The sequence below is a fragment of the Brachionichthys hirsutus genome, chromosome 1, assembly GCF_040956055.1.
Source record: "Brachionichthys hirsutus isolate HB-005 chromosome 1, CSIRO-AGI_Bhir_v1, whole genome shotgun sequence".
NCBI lineage: Eukaryota > Metazoa > Chordata > Actinopteri > Lophiiformes > Brachionichthyidae > Brachionichthys > Brachionichthys hirsutus.
This window is the reverse complement of record NC_090897.1, coordinates 12880656-12904249: the sequence shown is the minus strand read 5'-3', so window position 1 is coordinate 12904249 and position 23594 is coordinate 12880656. Positions and strand designations below refer to the sequence as shown.

The following is a 23594-nucleotide window of genomic DNA, read 5'->3' as shown; positions in this document are numbered from 1 at the left end:
CAGATTGATAATTTGTGGCCCGCAGGACAATGTGAAAGTTTAAGGTTAATGCGACCTGCGATTTTTATATGAATTTCATTTTTTTTCTTCAATGAATGAATATCTCTAGAATATCTTTTGAGTTTTCGATTGTTAAAAATGCTGAAAAGAGTGTAATATTTAACATTTTTCCTCAAAGCCGCTTTTCTCAGAAAATAAGAAAAGAAAGATATGCTTGTTTTGGACGAGAGGTTAAGCCACATTCATCGTTCTTTTTTTGTGGAATACCGCATGTGGCCCGACCTCACCCAGACTTTGCCTCCTGGGGCCCCCCAGGTAATTTAAGTTTGAGACCCCTGCTCTAAGAAAAGGAAGAACAACCAAGCTAATCTTTGGCAGAACTGTCTAAATCTGGTCTCAGCTCCTTACTAATATGTTTCCCTGGGGAACAAGAAGTGTCTCATTACCCATCAGTGGATGCTTGGAGTGGAAAAAGACCTCACTCTTCTGACAGGGGCTCCTAAATCAGAATGCCCTAAAACTCTGGGGCCACACAGCAGGGATCCCAGGGGGGGACTGGAAAGTGATAAATGGCAAGTTATGAGGAGAGATTAAAACATGCCAGAGAGTGGGACCGTACGCCTTGCTCTGCTTTTTGACAGATGATGCGAGTAGAGGCGGAAGACGAAGTTGACTCACCTCCACGTTGTGAGCGGAAAATCCAGCCTGAGACATCTGGAGGCCAAACGCTGTGCCATTCTTACTGGTTCCTGTGTAAACAATTCAGCCTTTTACAGGTTTGAACTGTGGCAGGAAATAAATCAAACTGCCAACCACAATGAAAACCTACACGAGAAGTGCAGCAAAGTCTCAACGTGAACAGTTTTAAGAAAAGTGAACATTACTATTGTAATTCCCGTAGCCAAAGGTCAAATTCCGATTGCTATATTATACAAAAGTGGTATTTGAACAGATGTTCAATTTAAAAGATAGAAAACTGAGAAAAGCTGTAAACAATTGACATCTACTGAATAACTGAATAATATAATAATAATGATTGCAGTGTTTTTTAGCTTCTTCTCATGTCATAAATAAGTTCGCCCCTATATTTTTGATTTAGAGATGCAGGTTTGGATCCTATCCTTTCTTAGCTGAGCTGTTTAAATGAAGTGTATTTTTGCCAGATGAATTCCATATAGTTCAAAACAATTTCTTTGCAAAACCTTCCAAACTGAAGATGCGTTCTCCAAGTGCATCCACAATGTCTTTCAGCGCAGACTCGTCTGTCACATTAAAGAAGTGTTTGTCATCGGGGTCACTAGCGATGTACTTTATTTCATTGAGGAAGGCCTCGGGGTTGATTCCACGGCGGTTGTAGTAGCCAAGGACCTGTGAGGAGAGATCAAACAGGAGTCTGTTGGCTTTGGAGAACTCGGGGCTCGGACACCCAGCTAAGACGCTGGCTAGATGATGAATGAGTGTGGCATTAGCCTTACGAGAAGCGCCACAAGCTTACAGCTCCTTGTGGTTTTTCAGGGTTTCATTTACAGCTTTAACTGTAGATTTCCACTGAGGCTACGCTTCGGATCCCTCCAAGGTGTCCAAGAGGATTTTGGCAGTATTCTTAGTTCAGCGCTTGAGAGACTCAATCCTCATGGATGCTTGCGGCGTTTTACGTTGCGCTGGAAATTTATTAGCTTTCAGGATGCTCTTAAATGTAAGCCATTAAACCCAAATACAAACAGACTCACAGCAATAGCATAACGGGTGATGCCGTCTTTCTCACTGTCCTCAATGGCTTGTTGGAGATCTGGGCTGTCGTGTGACTCTCCGTCAGTTATCACTATCATCACCTTCTTGGCACCACGTCGACCGCCTTGTTTGAAAGCTTCAGAGCTGTGAAGACATTTTTGATGTGTTCAGTGAAATAAGTCATGTAATGGGGGGGGGGGGGGGGGCAGTTTATTGTTGCTCATAAGCATTATTACTGTACCGTGCTATATTGATGCCAAGAGCCGTGTTGGTCTCCTCTCCCCCCCGTTGGTCGATACTGCGCGCCCTTTTCACCACCTCCTCGACGGATTTGTAGTCGCTGAGTTTGAATTCATGGACCACTTTCTCGCCATACTGCACAACTCCGACCTGTCCACCAAAGAAACACAGGGGCAATGATGCACAGCAGCACAAAAGAGGCCTGTATTCAACTAAAATGATTGTCCAAAAGGGAACATCCACGACACACCTGTATTTGACCTGGTCCAATATAGAACTTCTGAAGAATATTGATGAGAAAAGCTTGCACTTCATACCAGGGGTAGATGGAGTTAGAACCATCCAGAACAATCACGATGTCCATATAGGTCTCACATCCTGTAGGGTGAGACGTGCACGCGGCAATCATGAATAATACATAACAATACAGTACTGGAAGAAGGAAATGACCCTTGCGGTAAATTACCAAACTGGAAAGTTACTTACTCTGAAAGGCCGGAGCAATCGTTCTGGAGAACTTGAAGCTGGCATTGACTCTGGAGCAGATACCGGTGCTGTAGTAGGAGCTGCCACACTCGTAGGACCACAGAGGCCCACAAGCCTGCACGAGAAACAATGTCAACACCAGCAAGTCACAAACAGTGAGGCTGGTACTTTAGGAAGAGTTGCAGTATATAAAAACTGTGCATAAAAAAAATTAAATAAAAATAACCCCGTGGGATTGATTTACCCATTTTGATCTCTATTATATCATCAAATCTGAAGTTGCTCAAAACATGCGTTATAACTTTAATAATAATAACACACTCAATGTAGACAGCCGCTCTCACCACAAAGCTGTTGTCTTTCGGGTTAGATGTGAGCGTCATACCCAGCCTCATCTTGTCCTTTCGCTCTGAGACATTGGTCAGAGATATCCTTCCTTGAGGGAAAAACACATCTCACTGAGAGCATCTTGGAAGTGCAGACTGCTGTATATATACATCATACCTATCTATCTATCTATCCGCCAGAGAGCAAACAGAGGCTCCACCATCTGGGACTTTGTTATTGCTGTCTGAGAAGCCAGAGCAGCGTCTACATCCTCAGATTAAAATGTGCTCTTTACGAAACACTGCGGGCCTAATCAGCACAACATGTGGAGGCCCAGGCCCATATGAGGATGTGTGTGGTGAGATGGGTGGTATAACACACATGTGGAAATGTACATAAACAGAAAAAAAAGGTTAACATGTGGAATGATTGGAATGACACCCGCACGTCTGTCTCGCACATGCCACCATGATGTTTACTGGGACACCCAAACAACGCACGCATTCATCTTGATCATGCATTCATTATTGCCACTTTTGGTGTTTGTGTTTTTTGATACTATACCCAAGTTGAGCTTGGTGCATCCGTTGCCATTGATTCGTCTGTTTAGTGAACATTTATAAACATCTCCTGTCTGGTAAGGGCCATTCATCTCATACGGTGCCCCCACCAATAACCTGTGGAAGGCAAGACCTGAAACTTAGTCGCATAAAATACACGTACATTTTTTTTTCATTTTCAGCAATTTTGCTGAATGTTAGAGCAAAGCAAAGAAAAAAACATATTAGGTATTTACAAATTAAGAGGCCATATTAGATTCCCATCCAATCTAGAGGAAATAGAAGCTCGACAATTCTTAAGATGATGATTTTAATCCTTTATTTATCCAAATATTTTAACAAAGCATGTGAAATCACATCCAGCAGCACCAGACTTCCTTTTCATGAAGTGGCCGAGCAGTAGCAGGTTGGAGCCAGCACCAGTCATCCCCTGGGAGTCTGATCTTTCAATAATCAGTGCATCTCCATGAAAAAAGATATTTGCATTATTGTAATATGCAGGTGGTTGTATATTAATGTTAACTAGGAAAGCACTTGGAAAGCATAGACCTCCGCCAAGCACCTCAGTCTCCCTATGTTGTGATTTACACCAAAAATTTTGTTTCATCTATCTGTTTTGATTACTTTGCCATGAAAACACCTTTAGCAATTGGATTCACATTGTTATTATTAATAGTTTAGATTAAGTTACTGAAGCCCACTTTCAGTAATGGTGGATTCTGCTGGATCTAGATCCAGAGCTTTTGAAGATCCGTTTGTCCTCTACTAATTAAACAGTGAAACAGAACCTCTTGTGTGGAGGTAATAAGAGAGATATTAATGAAAGTGTCCAAAAACAAAATCGTTTTGTTGTGAATATTTAACCCGATTTCAACTGGATCTGTTTCCTCACCTCCATTAAAGATGGAACTAGGGAATACGGGATGACACATAGAACGGGAGAGCCTGAAAATACTGAGGAAACAGAGAGGATGTTCTGTCAGAGAACGGTCCAGAGAGGCGGGAGCTGATCAGGTGAGATGTGTAACAGGTGTGTCTCGTTCAGTCCAACGATGCCTCCGCAGCTGTGCAGGAGCAGAAATCAACCTGCAGCATGACGGTGCATATCTGTCAGGAACCCGGCCAGAGCCTCCTGCTCCACATCGCTCCACCCTCCTGCTCTGCTCTCGCGACGCTTTTTGGTGAGTGACTTGAATGCATGTTTTACAAGACATGATTTGTTTTGTAAAAAACAAAAGGCCTCGATTGTAAGTAAAAGGGACAAGGCGGATTGTGACAGTATTTGCCATCCGGATCTGATCCACATGAAATTCTACGGTAAAATAGAGGCCCCCACCGTACACGATTCAAATTACGTAAACATCGGTCAATAATCAACCAAGATATTGAGGAACAAATTCTGAAACTTCATTGACTGAAAGATTGAAAGTTATCCAGAATCCATGATCTACGGTGGATCATCACCAAAATTTAATCAACTGGTCCTGGCAAGATTCCCAAAACTTCCTGAAATATTCATCAAGATCCGTCCATAATCTTTAGTTATCTTGCTAACAGACAAACAAACCAACGCAAGCGAAACCATAGCCTTCCCAGCGGAGGTAATAATGAATGCTGATATATGCTGGGGCTGCTGAATGCTGTCTGTCGCTGAAGGATGCCATTCTATAATTATCCATAACAAAAAATATTATTTTTTAATATCAAATATACGGTGGCCCTGAAGTGCAAAACACAACAACAAATCGTAGCGCACACAATAAAGAAGGAATCGCGCAAACAAGAAAAAAACACGCACACAAATAAGAAATCACGCAAACAAGAAAAAACACACACACAAATAAGAAATCACGCAAACAAGAATAGAAAACACACAAACAAGAATACAAAACACGCAAACAAGAATCGAAATCACGCAAACAAGAAATGAAATCACGCAAACAAGAAATGAAATCACGCAAACAAGAATAGAAATCACGCAAACAAGAAATGAAATCACGCAAACAAGAAAACTCCAAACCGGAAATGCTAAATATCGGACATGCAGAGGTCCGGATGCTGATTGCTGAGAAAGTTTATTTGTAATTATGGCTGCCACCGAAGACATCATCAGTAATTATTTTGATGCGGGACACACTTATGATGCAATAGTTGACATGCGCTTGGTTCATTGTCCAGAATCCCTTGAAGTCTCTTGCCGCAACCACTGCAATAGTTCGGCCGTTCTTCTTCGGGTAACTTTTTACCACAATGACGGCAAAACATATTTTCGTATCTCACGCTGTTCTCTTACCTACAACTCAATTGCTACTAATTGCTGCTCAATTACGGGAAACCTGGAGCGAAAGTCAGAATGATTGACAGTGCTTCTGTCCAATCAGCAACCAGACCCCTCATGTCCGATATTTAGCATTTCCGGTTTGGAGCTTTCTTGTTTGCGTGATTTCATTTCTTGTTTGCGTGATTTCGATTCTTGTTTGTGTGTTTTGTATTCTTGTTTGCGCGGTTTCGATTCTTGTTTGTGTGTTTTGTATTCTTGTTTGCGCGATTCCTTATTTGTGTGTGTGTTTTTTTCTTGTTTGCGCGATTCCTTATTTGTGTGTGTGTTTTTTTCTTGTTTGCGCGATTCCTTATTTGTGTGTGTATTTTTTTCTTGTTTGCGCGATTCCTTATTTGTGTGTGTATTTTTTTCTTGTTTGCGCGATTCCTTATTTGTGCGTGTGTTTTTTTCTTGTTTGCGCGATTCCTTCTTTATTGTGTGCAATACGATTTGTTGTTGTGTTTTTTTCTTGTTTGCGCGATTCCTTATTTGTGTGTGTATTTTTTTCTTGTTTGCGCGATTCCTTATTTGTGTGTGTATTTTTTTCTTGTTTGCGCGATTCCTTATTTGTGTGTGTATTTTTTTCTTGTTTGCGCGATTCCTTATTTGTGTGTGTGTTTTTTTCTTGTTTGCGCGATTCCTTATTTGTGTGTGTGTTTTTTTCTTGTTTGCGCGATTCCTTATTTGTGTGTGTATTTTTTTCTTGTTTGCGCGATTCCTTATTTGTGTGTGTGTTTTTTTCTTGTTTGCGCGATTCCTTATTTGTGTGTGTATTTTTTTCTTGTTTGCGCGATTCCTTATTTGTGTGTGTATTTTTTTCTTGTTTGCGCGATTCCTTATTTGTGTGTGTATTTTTTTCTTGTTTGCGCGATTCCTTATTTGTGTGTGTATTTTTTTCTTGTTTGCGCGATTCCTTATTTGTGTGTGTGTTTTTTTCTTGTTTGCGCGATTCCTTATTTGTGTGTGTGTTTTTTTCTTGTTTGCGCGATTCCTTATTTGTGTGTGTATTTTTTTCTTGTTTGCGCGATTCCTTATTTGTGTGTGTATTTTTTTCTTGTTTGCGCGATTCCTTATTTGTGCGTGTGTTTTTTTCTTGTTTGCGCGATTCCTTCTTTATTGTGTGCAATACGATTTGTTGTTGTGATTTGCACTTCAGGGCCACCGTACAAATAGTTGAAGAAACAATACAGTGAATACCAACAACTGATAAATGCTCTTTAAAATGGACTCTACTCTACTTTTCATCACTTCATTGGTTTCTTCATAGATTTCCTTAGTCAAGCCCTGATTAGCAAATGCAAGCTACACCGATCAAATCCTTGAGAACGTTGACAGTAGTCAACTAGGACTTCAAGTACGGTAATCTTTCCCAGTGAAAGCCGCAGAGGGCAAACGGGCAAATCCCAGTTCAGTGTTGCTCCAAAGGAAAGACACGTGAAACCTCTTTATAGCAAAAGCAGATCATGACCAGCATCCTGCTTGGATGGTCAAAAACCATAAAAAAATTGTTCCAAGATTTTTTCCCTGTCAACAGTTCCAATACCTCCCATACATAATAGACATTATAGACAGAGACAGCATAATAGATGTTAACACTGACAAGGAGTCTTCTCGCTATTGCATTCCATTATGATGACAACATGATGTGCATCAAGTCAAACGTGTCCTGAGGATTCCTTCAGGTATAAATACTGTTTTCGTCACCACATATATAATCTCTACTTGATTCATCAGGGCAGAATAGTAAGAGCAGATAGGAGCTGGCCTAAAACCATGTCCAATAATGTGTTTAAAAAAAAAATTACATTCTGGTTTCTTGAGCACATCTTGGCACAACAGCTCAGATGTCGATGGGATTCATCTGCTAATTCAATAAAGACTTAAATTTCAGAGTAAAACACAGATGTTCATTCAATTAGAAGTTTTGTCACCAGCCGTCTTCTCATTATTATTATGCTGAAACCTCAGCAAGTTTCTAATGATATAAAGTATATGAGACTGTATACAAACTGTATTAATTGTTCTGAGGAATGATAATCTAACATTATGACATTTTACATTTATATTTTCCTGTTTTTTTATCTTTGACTTACATCGTCAGTCTGTTATGATATTTTAATATAATTGTACTTATTGACACTAAAAGTTTCATTTCATCACAACTGAACAAACTGTTTGTGAAAAATATTGAAGCTCCAGAAGAGAAACGCACATTTAGGTGAGATTGTTTATTTCAAGGATGATCCTGAGTATATTTTTGTCGTCTTGTGACAAGAAAGAACATTTAACACCCAATTAGAATTTGATATTTTGCAGCAGCGGCTGAAGGACATGAGGAAATTTTGATTCTGTTGACTCAAAGATCAAGACATATGGAAATTGGCCTCAGCTTTGTATCTGAATCCAACATTTAAAGTCTCAGAGAATCTGGAAGTCATTTCTGCCACAGTGGCTCGATCAGCGCTCATATTTTTCGCAGTTATTAATATCAGGATCATTCCACCGGTTTTTGCCATACGCTGGAAAAAGGCAGACACGACAGCAGAACTTCAGGTCAGGCTGCCTTGATGAAAAGGGGCCATTGTTTCCTTCAGCTTGGATGTCTGTCTGGAGACCAACTGGATTTCAGCAGAAGCTGTTCAATCAATCGTGTTCCAGAGCTCACTCGGCTCAAGTGCTAGCCTTGGTGCATCATCAGGACAGGAATGGTAATGACGCCGAAGAAATAGCTTTACCCAAAATGAACGTGAGGCAATTATCTACCATGGTTACGGAGGAATACAGAACTTTGGGGTTAGAGGAACCGCCGTGCCCAAAACCCAGGCTTGTCATAAATGTGGTGTCGAGTTTCATTTTTGTAAGGAAGAGATGGCCGTCCTGTGAAACCACATCCCTACCTCAAACATGAGTGTGCTGCGCCAATAGCAGCACACTCATCACATTCCATTTGTCTATGTTGAAAAAAAATAGTTTTTTATTTTTATTTTTTACTCATGCTGCCTCATAAATAATGGTCACATAATTGCTTTTGAAAGGCATTCATTTTGTTTGTTAATTTTACTGAAGAACCTTTACCAGACTGACGGGGTGAGTAGATGACCTGTAGGAAACATGCAGGCACATCCTTGTTGCTTTAACTCTTTTTTAGATTGAACACTGAGCTATGCTAATTTCCTTTTAATATAGGTCTGTGTTTTAAGCTATGCTGGGTATGTTAACTTCTACATGGACCGCCACATGTCTGTATGTACAGTAGGCCAGAATTGGTCCACTTCACCTGTCAAGAGAAGTGCTCATTTGTGATGAATTAATTAATTCATCCGTTACCAGGTCACAGGTCGTGCTGGAGCCTATATCCCAGCAGTCAGCGGGCGAGTGGCAGGGCACACCCTGGACAAGTCTCCAGTTCATCAAGGGGCCACAGACAATCATTCACACCTATGGGCAATTTTAGTGTACCGGTAATCAATTTGCATGTTTTTTAGTGGTGGGAGGAACCCGGAGAACCCGGAAAGAACCCACACAGACACGGGGAGAACATGCAACCTCCTCACAGAAAGGCAGCAAGTGAGATTCGAACCTGTGCTCTTCTTTCAGCGAAGCGACAGCGCTTACCACTGCGCCAGTGTGCAGCTCCTGTGCTGAACATACTCTTTCAAATTAGCGTGCTACCTGACAGTGTCAGGTGAAAAACCTCACAGAGCCCCAAAACATTTCTTTACATTTTTATTTTCACTTGTTACATATGATCTTGTTTTCACTGTTTCTTTCACCCATATTTAATTTCCAACTCGGAGCGAATAAAATACTCGAAGGCAACAGACTTTACATTCACGTGACTGTGAGTCTTTATGTTAAATTAGTGAGTGGGTTGTTTTGCCTCCAGATCTCCAGAGGCGTAAAAATATCTTTCCTTTGCAGCTTTTCAAACAGGCTATATAGAGGGAACACTATTTCAGGGCAGCAGTGAAAGACTTCATAGACTCCCTGCTGTTCTTTGTGACGTACAGCTCGTAACCGAGCCGAGGAGTGAAGGTCAGGTCTCCAATGAGAAGACCTGATACAGCTGTAGAAAAACAAACAGAGGAAATAGAAAGTGGGAGGCTTCGCGGTGTGTGCAGGTCTGTGTATCCAAACAGGATTAGAGACCTAAGCCCCCTTGCTAATTGAAGGTAATGTGGCCTCTTCTTTGCTCCCCATAGTATGTCTGCTCTGTCAAAGTCAGCGGTCTCAAACTCAAATTACCTGGGGGGGGCCGCCAGAGGCAAAGTCTGGGTGAGGTCGGGCCACGTCAGGTATTCCACAAAAAAAGAACGATGAATTTGGCTCAACCTCTCGCCCATTACAAATTATATAATTTTACCCTCTCTTCAGCGTTCATATATTCATTCATTGAATAAAAGTGTGATCCCATTTCTATCAAAGCACAGAGTAGATGATAAAGCTCCAGCTGCTGCAGTCCAATACAGACGTTCCCAGGCAACACTGCTCATCGTAGCAATTTTAAAACTATTGAATTCTAAAATGAGGGGACGCCACTGAAGGTTAAAGTGGAGATTAGACGGTTAAAGCATGAAAAAGCTTTTCAGTCGATTGTTCAAGTTATATAAGCACATTAAGTGACTATATCCAAACAGGCCATAAGAGAAACAGCATAAACTGCTGCTCTGAGAGTGTAAGCTCATGTTCTGCCGAAATGTTGCAGGGTGAAATGTCAATTTGTATTTCCTCTTAACAGAAAAAAGATTGTGCCTTGATCTGATGAGATTATTGCTGTCTCACAAACACATTTGTCGGACAAAAGCTCTGACTCGGAATGGTTGATACTGAGAGGCAGGTGGATCAACGCGTTGCTCCCATCCCAGACTTTGAGGCAGTGCAGGTATAAACCTAGTGTTTGAGGCATTGTGCAAATCCAAGACTACCCCCCCCCTGTGGGGCATCAGTCAATCATGTACTGCAGCCTAACCTCACCTTTGCCCCCACCCTGGGGAAGAAACAGCTTCTTCCCCCGAGCTGTGAAAGCAGTCGTTCCCTTGTAGCGATCTGGGACACTTTATGCCGGCCCTGTTGCTGCTGTTGCTATTTTGCACTTTATGCCGGCCCTGTTGCTGCTGTTGCCATTTTGCACTACTGCCTGTGATTCTCACTCTCTGTGTGTATATATATTGTTTCTTAAGAGAGAGAATTTAGTTTGTTATGATGTGTGCCTTAAGCCGTGGGCCTTCTCACGATTTTATTATGCTCGCATAATGACAATAAAGTATCTTGAATCTTGAATCTTGAACCCTGGGCCCTGGGGATGGAGAAGCCTTCTCATGAACTGTAACTTTGAATCGAGACGTCAGTCACTGTGTGCAATAATAACTCACGGGTTCTTGTAAATTGAGACACTCAACAAAACCTGTCATTGGTGGGGGGGTTATTGGTATCTGGCCCTTAAAACAGTCCAGGCAGATTCTCTTCTACTCAAAGATAAGAGATCATGGGTTCACGTCTCCCTCGGATGCTGCAACGTTCCCCGCCTCAGCTGAGAACTGTCAGATTATACATCACACACACAGTCGCAGACTCTCACGGACACACACATATACGGTCTAGCTTGAATTTGTACATACACTGTGTCCACAGACGTGCACTTACACAATGCTGCACTGACTCCATTGGAGGAGTCACGTGTCTGCCGCGCAGACAGAAGAGTAAGCGAAGTGAGAGACCTTAAGGCAGTTTACCACCGCACCAAATACAAGATGAGCCTCTGTGTTCCTATTATTGCACATTAGGATTATTTGATTGCTTATGAATAAAGGTGTCCTAATCCCAGTAACTCCATTTGGATTTTCCACCTCATTCTCTGACATCTCCCCAGTCAGGGCAGCAAACTTCATTCCACACAAGCCAGCATCATCGTGCGTTTCCCATTTTGGTATAGACATGCTTGGCTGACAGCTGCTCAGAATGGTACAGGGTCAGATTTTACAATCCGATGGGAATACCCGCTGACAAGCGGGGTCCTGTGGCAAAGTCAGACTTGGATTTTCTTGAGTTGGCAGCTCTTGCTGGTTTTTCCACATTACTTTCCAAATGTGTCACTGTCTGTTTTAGGTAGGTTACAGAACACGCGAGTGCACACCCTGACACTGAAGCTGAAACTTTCAGGTTACGGCGACGCGTGTGTCGAAAAGTCTAAGGAACAGAACAAAGCTCTTGTTTGGCATCCTAGTTTGTGTCACAATGGCCTTGCAGCAACGAGGAGACGTGATTGACAACAGTTATGATCTCAGAATTTGAGTGAGTTGCTGCTTTGAGGAAAATGTTAAATATAAGCAGTAGTCTGACTTATTATATAACTTGATAAGATGGGAAGCCCTAATGTGTCAGTAACAAAGCAGATCACTTGTCACTGCCTTTTTAAAACAACTCTTCCAAATTAATTACTTCTGAAATAGTTTTTACCAAGAAGAGTCTGCAATCACAGAGAAATAAAAGGCATAGCACAGTGAATAAAAGAAAATGGAGGTAATCATGGGGATTGCAGCCAAATATTTTGGAGCTGCCAGAAATAGATTTGGCCCCCCACATGGCCTAATACTAGTGTGCAGTAGTGTGTGTGTGTGTGTGTTAAATTGTGCTATGAGGATATTCAATGAAGGTGACAAATCTGACTCTGAACGCCAGCTTGTTTTATGAATGGGTGAAAACTCGTCTGGATTGCTGCCTTTCCAGAAAGAAGCCGTATGTCCTCATCAGGAAGTCTGACAGCACTCCGCTCTACAGTCCTGGCGTACTTCAACTAATCCCTAATATTTACGTAAATAGCAACTGATCACTAACGTCTGTCAGTTTAGCAGATCATTCAAATAAACGTCACAACAGATGCTGATGTTTTATGTAATAAAATCTAGTGGCTAATAACTTAAAATTGTAGAATAGACAAATACATTCTCTCTATCGCACAACAGCTGAGCTCCTACACAGTGAATAAACAGACTTATAGTACAACTACGGAATCTTCATAATGATTAACTTTAATTTAAGGAATGTTTGATGATTGGGATTTGATATAAAGTTTTTATTTTTTTTACTTTCCAGTTCATAGCATCAGGCCGCTGTAGCACGTCTCTACGTTGCAGTGAGTGAATGAATGAAAGCTTCTCACCACTTCTCTCCTCCTGCAGCGACGTGCTGCTGAACGGTGTATCCAAACTGGGCTTGTTTCGGGCCCTTGATGATCCTGGGTTTCTTAGTGTCGATATTGAAGCAGTCGTGGAGTCCTTGAAAAAAAAATGAGAGCAAGTCATCATGTTTTCTTAGGCGTGTGTTAGTATGTGAGTTATAACAGAGGTTATAAGGACCAACTCAAAACGCATGGCAACAAACAGCTGCAAAGTAGTCTGACTCATTGTTTAAATAGTCCCTACTCCATGCTGTGTCGGCTTCTCTCCGTTTCAGTCTAAACACAGGAAACACATGTTGACTGTATTTGCTGCCACTGAGCTGTTTGTCACCTTCGAGTGATGCTCTTCCACCAGACATTTGCAGATCCAAGGGAGTTTGATTGATGTTAATACAGTGCAGTATTAACATGATCAACCACATCACCTGCTTTGCTGACTTTCTGACATCCACCCAGCAAACACAGCACATCGCAGCAGCCCATATTAAAGACATAAATGTGTTTTACTGCTAAGTACTAAGCTAACAGTATTGTCCTTTTGTAAGACAAAGTTAAAAAAAACAAAAACTAAAAACATCACTACATAACTTCATAGTTTTGTTAATCTGCAGTGACAAGAGTGGTGAATAGAAATTCTGTGTTGATATTGTAGGTAATTGACGGTGTATGTAATCTATTACACCAGTTAATACCTGTCAGATTACACAGGTAGTAATAGTAAGAGCGCAATATGTAAAAGTTGTTGTGGCACCAGATTAGAGCAAAAGTGTTCTTTCCAGTTGTGTACCTAGATTGTGACTGATTAGTGAATCATTTGCATCAAAAGACGAAGAAAATGTTTGAAGTGATGAGACTTTCCTTATGGAACACGAATAGAGAAAAAAAGTTCAATCTCATTCATCTGCTTCCTGCTTAGTCTCCTTGTGGTCTGCCTCACTAATAACCAGCATCTATTGATCAGTGCTATTTTATTGAGCTTTCAGGCGCTACAAGGCCGTGGATCATTTTTAACTGTCGGAGCGAAGGCCGAGAAAACGTTTCCTGAATGAGAAGCATATTATTGCTTCACATTTGAGCTGCAAAATTAAACTGAGAGCTCAAACGTCACTTATTTTGATCAGTTCAAGCTCCATTTTAGCGGAGGCTTCCACACACATTTGGGTTTATCCTATTGATTAGCCTGAACTAAAGTGGCCCCACTCACAGCTCCGTGCCCCCCCCCCCCCCCCCCTAAGAGGCTGCGAGGATAAGATAAGAAAGCCTTATTTCATTTTCAACAGGCCGTAAAACAATAAGGTGAAAGATTGCTAAACTAAGATGGGGAAACTGAAATGATAGGTTGGTGCTCATGAACCCTTTATCCAAAATAATCCAAGTCAGAGTTTGACCCCAACATACTAGTGCAATTCCAGCCTTTGGCAAACTCAAGTAACAAAATGACTGAGGTGAAAGTTGAGATGTAACCAATTATACATGTTTATGTCTTTCTACTGAATCACAGTGAGTCTGATCTCTGACAGGACCAAGCCAAACCAACCCGAGACAAATGTCCCTGTGGGAAAAGGGATCAATGAAGCACAATTCGCTGCGTTAAGACTCAGAAAGCCTCTTGGATGAGAGGCGATAGGTCTTCAAACCCTAAATAGACGTCCATTGTCTTCAGATTCAACCATAAAGGACCACGATGTATATTTAAGAGCAGGTTGGTTAAACAAATATCTACTCCCACCGTTCTGCAGAAAGTCTCTGTGCACCTGGGTTGAAACTGAGGTTCGGGGACTGCAGGCAGCGTCCAAGCCGCCGCCACGATCATTCTGCCACAGCACAATGCGGGTGGAGCGGCAGCCAAGAGCGCAGATAAGTCTTTCATGGTTCACGTCTCACAGGTGACTGAGTGTGTGTCCCGTCCTGATTGGCACAACCCTAGTCTGTTTCGTCAAAGCCTCATTTCAAAAATGGCTTTCTCTGCCATGCAAGAATGATTCACGTAAATATTGACACGTTCTCCACATTGCTCATTTCCTGTCAAATGAATGGTTCATACATACAGCTGGGGTTTGATCCTTACCCCAAACATCCCGTCAATGTTTGTGTTTATGTAGAGACCTAAAAATCGGCAACTGGGCATAGATTGCTGGGAACGAAAAAGGTGCGTGAAAAATAAGTCAATGTTCAATCGAAGCATAGAAATCTCGATGCAGGACAGGCAGGGTGCTTTTTTCATTTTGAAGCTTGGTTCTGGTGGCTGGTTTAATGCAAGGATGACTTGAGCAGTGAAAATACATTTCCCGGGTCACAATTATAGCTGTAGTGTGATTGAGAAATGAGCGAACGCTGACACAGGAACGGGGGGTCAGGGTGAACGCATGAGAATGGAAGTGTTCCAGTTTCCATTTCAAGCCACTAATGTGGCAGAGCGATGTCATATTCCAAGTAATATCAGTAGGTTCTAACGCCCTTCCAGAGCCTTGTTGGGTTTCCTGCGTACCGGCTTCCATGCCCAGATAAATAAACCTCAGCCCAGTGGCTGCCGGCATAACTCCCATTAGTTCGATGCTGCCTTTGGCCCATCACCAAGCTGCAGGGGCTCGACCACAGAACCACTGGCACAGAACATCCATGCATTGTGCAAACTCCTGGGTTGGAACATTCTCATATCAGACATGCACGATGTCGTTTCATAAGCCGATGCGATTTCATTTGGTTTAGTATTAATGTGCAGTAGCGCTTGTAATGTACTCTGGCATTACACCGCATCAGTAACTGGCATCATCGGGGCAGTAGACATCTTTACAAGGGATGTACGACGTGCACAATAGTCCATTGGGCAATTTGTTATAAGATGTTTATGGTATAAAGTCACTGAATTTCAACAGGGGATTCAAAACAAGCCTCCAGGCAGTGCAAAACAGGATGTTTGCCAGCGAGATGTCAACGACTGTATCAGCCAGAACGACATGACACTGTCAAGATAGCTGCAGTTTGTTGCAATAGAAAGAACATGGCAAGGATTCATTCCATGACAGATGATGAATTGAATTTAACCAGAGGAGCATTAACCAGCCGTAGCAGTCGATACAGCTTGTCATTATAAATGTCAACGTTAAACTCCTCTTGAATGACGGGCAGGCCTCAGGGGGGGCAATTTGATGAGACATTCTGCTATGAACTGTCCCTGTAATGGCTGTTACTGCCAATATATGGATGCGCATTGTGAGGTAAATACTGGGATGAAATTATTGAAAAACAGACGAGGAAGCAGAAAAAGGAGTGAATGCAGCATGGAGAAATGAGGAAATCCCTGTTTAGGAACCCCCCCCCCCCCACCTTTAACTGTGTCATCATGTGAATTTGGATAAACGGTGAATAATCAAGATATCAGACAAATGACAGAGAAAGTTAACCTCTTCATGTATTCAACGGCGAAAACCTCCACTGTTGGACGGGATTTCAAACTGAGACACATTATGAAATGAAACGGGCAAAGCATGACTCGGCTGTTTGATGCAGTCATCAGCATTCTTTGATGTAAACCAGAGCAGAAACTGGGAGAAACTATTCACCTCATGAAATGCATGAGCCAGTGGTTTCGTTTAAAGTACATCTATAGTTTATTTCATGCTCACTGCGCTCATCATCAACAGGAATAGACTTCTCCAGCAAAAACCATCATTGTCCGAGCCAAACAACATGATTGGTTGTTTCAGCAAATACCCCAAAAACCCCACAGATTAACCGTCAAGTGCCACGGTCCTCCTCCTGGCAGTGGGAGCCTTGTCCACAAAGAGGAAGGAGGAACCCGTGTTAACTGTTATTACACTGTTATTACAGCATACAGAGGCCTTTGTTCAGACTTGTTCTGAAATAAAGGACACTTCACACATCAGAATCATGCAGAGAGAGAGAAAAAAAAAGAAAAGAAACAACAATTCCTCAAACAGAGACCGACTGTTCATCTCTGAGCTGTCCGTCACACTGTGTTGGGAGAAGCATGGGTTCTGGGCTCTGCTCAGCTGATCTGATATGCTTCCAGCAATTTGGATTTCATGTTGTTGTTGCATTCTAATAGGAAATTCCAGATTCCTTCAATCTGAAGCACATTCCAATCCACCGAGAATAAGTGTACAACATGCACATACAAAAATATGTGTCATATTTGGCAGGCCGAACAAGGCCTGCATGGGCAGTAGGTCAGCATGACTGGCGGTGTCAGGTGACCTTTGTATTCTGCAGGCCCATTTTGCACCCTCTGCATGTGTACTCTATTGGTCTATTTCTTCACATTTTAACTTGTCCATGCATTTGATGCGTCTCAGTTTATTTGGAACTACACACGTCTTCATCCAGCGTTGTTGTTGTTCTTTTTCATTCTTCTCGTCTGCACCTGTAACCTCTCTAAAAAATGCATCCAAAACAGAATGATGCAGAGGCTGTGTGTAAACCTCCGTATCTTATAATGGGAGGCTCGACCACTCGTGTGAAGCTGCTGTTCTGAGAAGCGTCTTGAGGGGATGAGCCCCCTCAGGTCTGGCTCTAGAATTGCCCCTGCTTGAAGCTACTGTAGTAGTGAACTCGGTGGTGAAACTCAGCGAAGCATAACTCGTAGTGACGACAGAAAAATGTTATAAGTGGATAATCATGGAGTGATGCACAGCCTCCCAGAGTCCTCTGGGCCGTGGCCATGATATAATTGCTACCACGCACTTTGAGGTTTATCCATTAAGAAAATAATGGACTCTCTCTGTTCCTCATTATCAGGACACCTCACGGGGTATTATTGATCACTCAATCAGAATCAGGCACCTGCCATTTTAATTTGATGAAACAAACAAACAAACATAGTCGGAATTTTCAATTTCTTCAAATAATAAATAATTTTTGTGAGAATGTCGGTAACAGTTCAGGGTAGTTATATTTATCAGCGCAGCTTTAACCTCCTGCAACAAGTTGGAATTCTAGTGGGAAAACTTTGTGACAGCTTGGCCAAGGTATGCAAGGATGACGCACTTCCATGCAAATTATACATTCGATTTAGAAATATATTCACGTCCAATAATCCCACATAGACAGTCTGCTTCATAAGAATATCTGGATATCTTAATTGATACTCAAAGCATCAGACTCAAATGCAGCCTCCTTCCTAGCTGCCTGCCAAAACATCCCAGACCACAGCCAGCGCAGAATTCTTCAGGGCAGACTTCCGACTCCGAGGTCAGCGTCTCCCTCGCTGTGGCATCACGCCAAAAACAAATTCCAAAATCAAACCAAATATTTACAATGGAGGTTTCCTCTGTTCCACTCCTTCAATTTGTCTTATTTACCTAATGTCAAAAAATGATGGAATCATGAATTCTTCTTGGAAAAATTCTGGTCTCAAATACCTCAATGTTCCCTCTTCGTAAGTATAAACCTCATTGTGGTGCAAAAGCAATAGAGTAAATAATGCATTGTTGTTCCAAAAAATATGTAAAAAAACATTGTCCATGCTCGCACAACCATAGTGAAGAACACCATTTGATGTTGGCCAAGGATCAGTGCTAAAAAAAATAAAGATCTGATCCTATAAAATTTCTACTTTGGCAAAGCATCTGTCACTAAAGTCGTTTTTACTTGTAGTGAATGTACATGTCTGCATGTCAGATGTTGTACTTTTCCTTTTATTCACTCTGCGCCTCTTTCTTTTCCTCCTCCCGCGCCGATGTGTTACTGCTATAGTGATTTCACTGGTAATTGACCACAGTTCTGGCTGAACACCAGCAAGTCTCTTTTCACTGGAAATTTGACTGGAAAAAAAAAGACAGTGTCAACTTTCATTTGAGCGAACATGTGTGCTTCCAGCGAGACGCAGGGCAGTGGGTTATACCTGAACCGGACAACACGTCCATCAGCAAAGCCGCTGACCTCAGCCCTCCGGGTCAGGTTGTAGTGTTATGATGTCATACATGCAGCCATTCATTCACATAAGAAATTGATGACACTGTTTCTTTGAGTATAAAATGTGAATATAAAGGTTGATTTACTTTTGTAAAATTTGATTTATTTTACTCAGTTTGGAAATGAAACCTAAAAATACTGACAAAACGTGGTTTTTAAGCAACCTTTTAATTCAGCAGTCTCAAAAGTGTCCAGTTGCATTTGGAATGGCTCAAAATATAACTAAGCATTGGAGGGCCGTTATTATCCTGAATGAAGGACTGACATTCACGTTCAAGCAACAATGAATAACACTGTTTACTCACCAAACTGCTGGCTGCAGATCCAGAGCAGCAGAAAGAAGAAGTACTCCATATGTTTGCAAGTGTGCATCTGTCAGTGTGTGTGTGTGTGAGCGCGTGCGTGTGCGCGTGTGTGTGTATGTGTGCTTCTTCCTGTGAGTGTGTATGTGGTGGGTTGAAGCAAAGAGACCCAGTGGCAGGCAGAGTTAAAGATCCCACTCTGATTGACTTGGGTCTAAGTTAAAACGTTGCCTATATGTCGGGGAAGTAGGAGGCGACTGCAGGAGGAGGAGGAGGAGGAGGAGGTCCACTCCGAGGGAGCAGGCTGAAGCGCTCGACTCGGTTTGACTGGTTGCACTATTTTGGAGCGTTTTGAAGAGGAGTTGTAATGACATGCACTTTGAAGGGATGAGGTTTTGACTTTTTCCGGTGTGAATGATTTAAAGCACATTCTCTCCACTGAAAGATTTCAAACAAAATGTTGACTTCGAAAAAATTTAACAAGAATTTCTGCCTCAATTTTGATTCCCTCCAATAAAAAAATGAAATAGAAGATTCAGTTTACACCCCATGTCTGTCCAGACTCATTCCTAATGCTGGTTAGGTGATGAGAATTGGAAATGCATTGATTAAAATGATAAAATGGATGCTTTTCTGTCAGAAGCACGAGCTCTTCATTTAGAGTTGATATTTACATAAGTGTTCAAAGAACTAGTGAAAAGCGTTGTCAAATGGCATAAGGTCAATCAGTAGTGAACAAAAACAGCAAGGACAGATGTGGCAGACTGAAGTTCTCCCGGTTGAAGTTGTGTATTGTCAAGAATCTGGTGGTCGCAATGCAGGAGTTATCATTCAGTAATGAATATTGTGATGTATCCCAATAGTATAATCAGCATGACGTATGCCACAATTTTATGTTTCAGTCACATGTTATAGTCCGGTGATGTGTATACTTTGTCTTGTCTCAGCTGATTTTTATTATAAGGTTTATTATAAGGTTATTATTATTTAGCTGCCAGAAGTTTACACAAAAGCCGAATCAGCAATACAGCTACAAATCTTTGCACATATCCTATTTATTTATTTGAAAATCGGTGCTTCAGAGTTCACGAACTCCTCGATTCACGAACAAATGGGTTTATTGTCACCATTCAACCAAATGTGAAATATTGCCACAGTCCAGACCAAATTATAAAATGCATTTTTCAGATTTAAATTGTTGAATCACGCTGAAGTTTACCTTGGATTTTAGACCTTAAAATTCAAACGAGTTTCTAATGTGTCTTGTTATCAACAATGGGACAGATGTTAGGTCAAAGTGATGTTGACTTGTGGCCAACAAGTTCAAACAAATTTGTCCTAAATTCCAGGAGGACATTTGTGCATTCCATTTGATTCCGTGTCCTCAAGAACAGCACGGGCATTCCAAAAACAATTCCTCTAGCCAAAGCAGAGGCATAAAAATAAATAAATCCAAAAGGCAGGCTGTGGACGTTTCTTTAAACATGCACCAAATTTACAGACACTGCAGAGAAGTCTGATATTTGGTTCACTTGAGCTTGGAAGACAGCAGAGGTTGTCTTGACACGGCATGAAATGAACTGAAAGCTCTGGAGAGACACAAGCCGGGACAAAAAATAAATAAAAAAAGCAGCGGTGCGATCCTCAGATCCATGTTAACAAGTAAATCTCACACAGTTCAACATTAACACTGCCAAAAGGTGTTTTTCACATGAATAAAACCTCTTCTGTCAGACTCAAACTACTCACCACAGATGCTGCCAGCATGGCACAACCACAAATTAACCAGCGGAACGCTGGAACGTGACAGCGGGGCTCGTATGTTGCCTCGAACCCGTGTAGTTGAACCATCTAGACCGAACTACTGAACACACAATGATCCCTCTTACGTAATAAAACATCATCTGTGCACATTGAGTCCATTCGTGGTGATCCAGTAGATCTGCACCTGACCCTTCCCCCAGTCTGTGTCTGCCAGGTACATTTTTCTAATTGCACCTGAGAAGGCAGACGTTCAAACAGCCCATGTGAGACATGGTGGAAGTCATTATGGAGGTTATCCATCATGAGACAAAATGTCCAGTTTTGGTATCCGACCTCTGAGCAGCTGTCTTATCAGGAAATCTGTCTGACTGTCACAGACACATCTTTGGCTGGAACAGACACTTCCTCTTGCTTCACAAACATGATCCCTTTTTCTTTTCAACACGGACCAGCCAAAGATCACACAAATCAAGTTGGGGTTTGGGTTTAAATGACTCAGGATGATTGATTGGCTCTTCAAAAGCCAGAATGAATCAAGTCTTGCTTCCATTAAAGATCCTTAAATTTCCCAGTGGAGTTTTTCCATCTTTGTCACTTTTCTTCTGTCGACTGTTGGAATCCTTATTTATTTCAAGGCAACAAATAAAACCTTGTGCCTGTTGCTGTTGCCAAAAACGTTTACTTGCTCGTGCAGATGTAAATAACAATGTGCAGCAGTCTTCAAACGAGTAACAGCATTGGATGAGTGCAGGCGAGGTAATTGTACAAATGTCTACATGTCACAGAACAAAGTTTTTCCTCTGTCATCCGTTATATAAATATGTCTGAAGCTATATTCTGTTTTCCCCTGACATAACGGGGGGATTAGCTCAGGAAGCATTTTTAAAAAATATTTAATTTCTTGTCAATTAACAAGTGGAATAAAACATTTACCTCAATCACCCATGGATCATGTGTTTGTGTGTGATACATGGCTGCCTCTTCAGGCTGGGGGGGGGGGGGGCTCTGGCCAGACAAAGGACATGCTTCTCCGGGATCAGTCATGAAGAAGCAAACAGCCGACCCCCGATGAGACTGGATCGAGACCCGGCATCTATCTGTCACCCATCATTGTGTTGTCATCTCTGAGGCTCTCGTGAGGCCTCTCTACTCAAGTCCTTATGAATGGGCGCATTTTTTCCTGGGGCAGCGTGACTTTAACATTATCAGCCACTCGGGGAGTTAAATGATGCAAAGCTATATGTTTAAATGTTCTCCCGGTTCCTTTCAGCGTCACTTCTATTTTATTCATCACTTTGCACCTTCTGTAGTTTCATTTTGGCACTTCTGTAAAGGTCTGAGACAAACTCAGTTTTTCTAAGAAGCACTTTTCAAATGCAGAAATTAATTTGTCGTCTCTACACCTGGGAAAAACTGACAAAAATGTCCTCCAGTGGGCTTCGGTGGACCATAAATACAAAAACCAAAAACATCAGACACCACCTATTTGAACCTCACCACAAACCTGTCACTAATCAGTGCTGTACAATAGACGCTTTATTTCAAAGCCTTGCAGCACAAAGGCTTTCCCTTTTCTCTTTCCATCTCTTTTCCAATTCTCTTTCATATCCTCTTTCTCTCTGCCTCAGAAGACCGACTTCAAGTTCATGAGTAACGTAACAAAACAACAGGGGGAGTGTTCACCCTCTAACTCAAAGAAGGGAATCATTTGGGAGCACAAATTGAGAATCTCAGATCTGGGAGTGACTCCTGAGACATCTACTGATACTGGAACTTCCACATTCCAATATCCTGTCTTTTCTTTTGTGGTCATAATTTATCTCCAGCTCTCTGCTGAGCTACTGCTTGGGAATTGCTCTTCAAACATTCGGCTGTGCGTGCTGAAGCTCACTGCCTGCGGAGATATTACTTTCCATAAATCACAGCCAAGTAAGGTAGGCGAAGCATGAAACACAAAATGGTTTTTAGAGCAACAGCATAAACACTCAGGCTCCTCTGAAAAGCTTTTAAAAACATGTTACCGTTTAAGCAGCTAATCTTTTGGCTATGCATCATCTTCTCTGTGGACAGCAGGGAGACATTGCTGCAGAAGCCCAGCTTGAACTCTGCATCAAATATTAACCTGGAGAAAGTGGTGAGAGGTCACTCACAGGATGTTCTCGCAGAGCTCTGTCAGTCATCATGCGTTGGGAGAATACATAAGTCGAATGGGATGATTAAAAAAAGGAAACAAATCACCCGAAGAAGAAGACTGTCCAACATGGAGGAGCACAACGGGAAGCTGCAGGCTGACCTCACGCGTGCTTGTGCAGTTATTACCCACAAGCGAGATTTCAACTCGCCTGTGGGTAAAGATCGGAACTCGTGGCGAACATGGTGTCGGAAACTCCAATGGCCTCATGCTATTGGCGTTTTTCACCAGATGTCAGCTGAACGTAATTGGTCGATGTTTCAACTCAAAGACGGATCAATGAACACATGGCAACACTGGCATCAGCTTGACCACGTGTTATCCAATCATGCTACACGCAAAGTTTATCACAGCGACAAAGGTCAATCACGTAGCCGATTGTTTTACAGATCACTGGGTTCAAAGAACGAGACTGGGCCTGCATATTAGCCACCGAAAGAGGCTATGTGCATTCCCACTATAGAAGAGTCGTTGCTCTGTTCTTGAGATTTATTACATCATTTATACATCCTCCATCTCCTGCCTCCCTCTCCCAATTTCGGGGCCCAAGTTCTATCAAGCC

General features: G+C 41.9%; 1 protein-coding gene across 1 annotated transcript in view; it reads right to left on the bottom strand.

Annotated features, from left to right (window-relative positions):
- The window catches only part of itga11a (integrin, alpha 11a), a 39772-nt gene extending 20643 nt beyond the window's left edge, over positions 1 to 19129 (bottom strand). Inside the window, exons 1-10 of the mRNA XM_068750010.1 lie at positions 19081 to 19129; positions 12824 to 12938; positions 3349 to 3461; positions 2802 to 2893; positions 2458 to 2572; positions 2222 to 2349; positions 1973 to 2121; positions 1731 to 1875; positions 1203 to 1368; positions 679 to 749 (exon numbers count right to left, since the gene is read on the bottom strand). Of these exons, the coding sequence (XP_068606111.1) occupies positions 679 to 749; positions 1203 to 1368; positions 1731 to 1875; positions 1973 to 2121; positions 2222 to 2349; positions 2458 to 2572; positions 2802 to 2893; positions 3349 to 3461; positions 12824 to 12938; positions 19081 to 19129 (1143 nt within the window). The remainder of the gene's footprint in view (positions 1 to 678; positions 750 to 1202; positions 1369 to 1730; positions 1876 to 1972; positions 2122 to 2221; positions 2350 to 2457; positions 2573 to 2801; positions 2894 to 3348; positions 3462 to 12823; positions 12939 to 19080) is intronic.
- Between the last annotated feature and the right edge of the window lie 4465 nt (positions 19130 to 23594).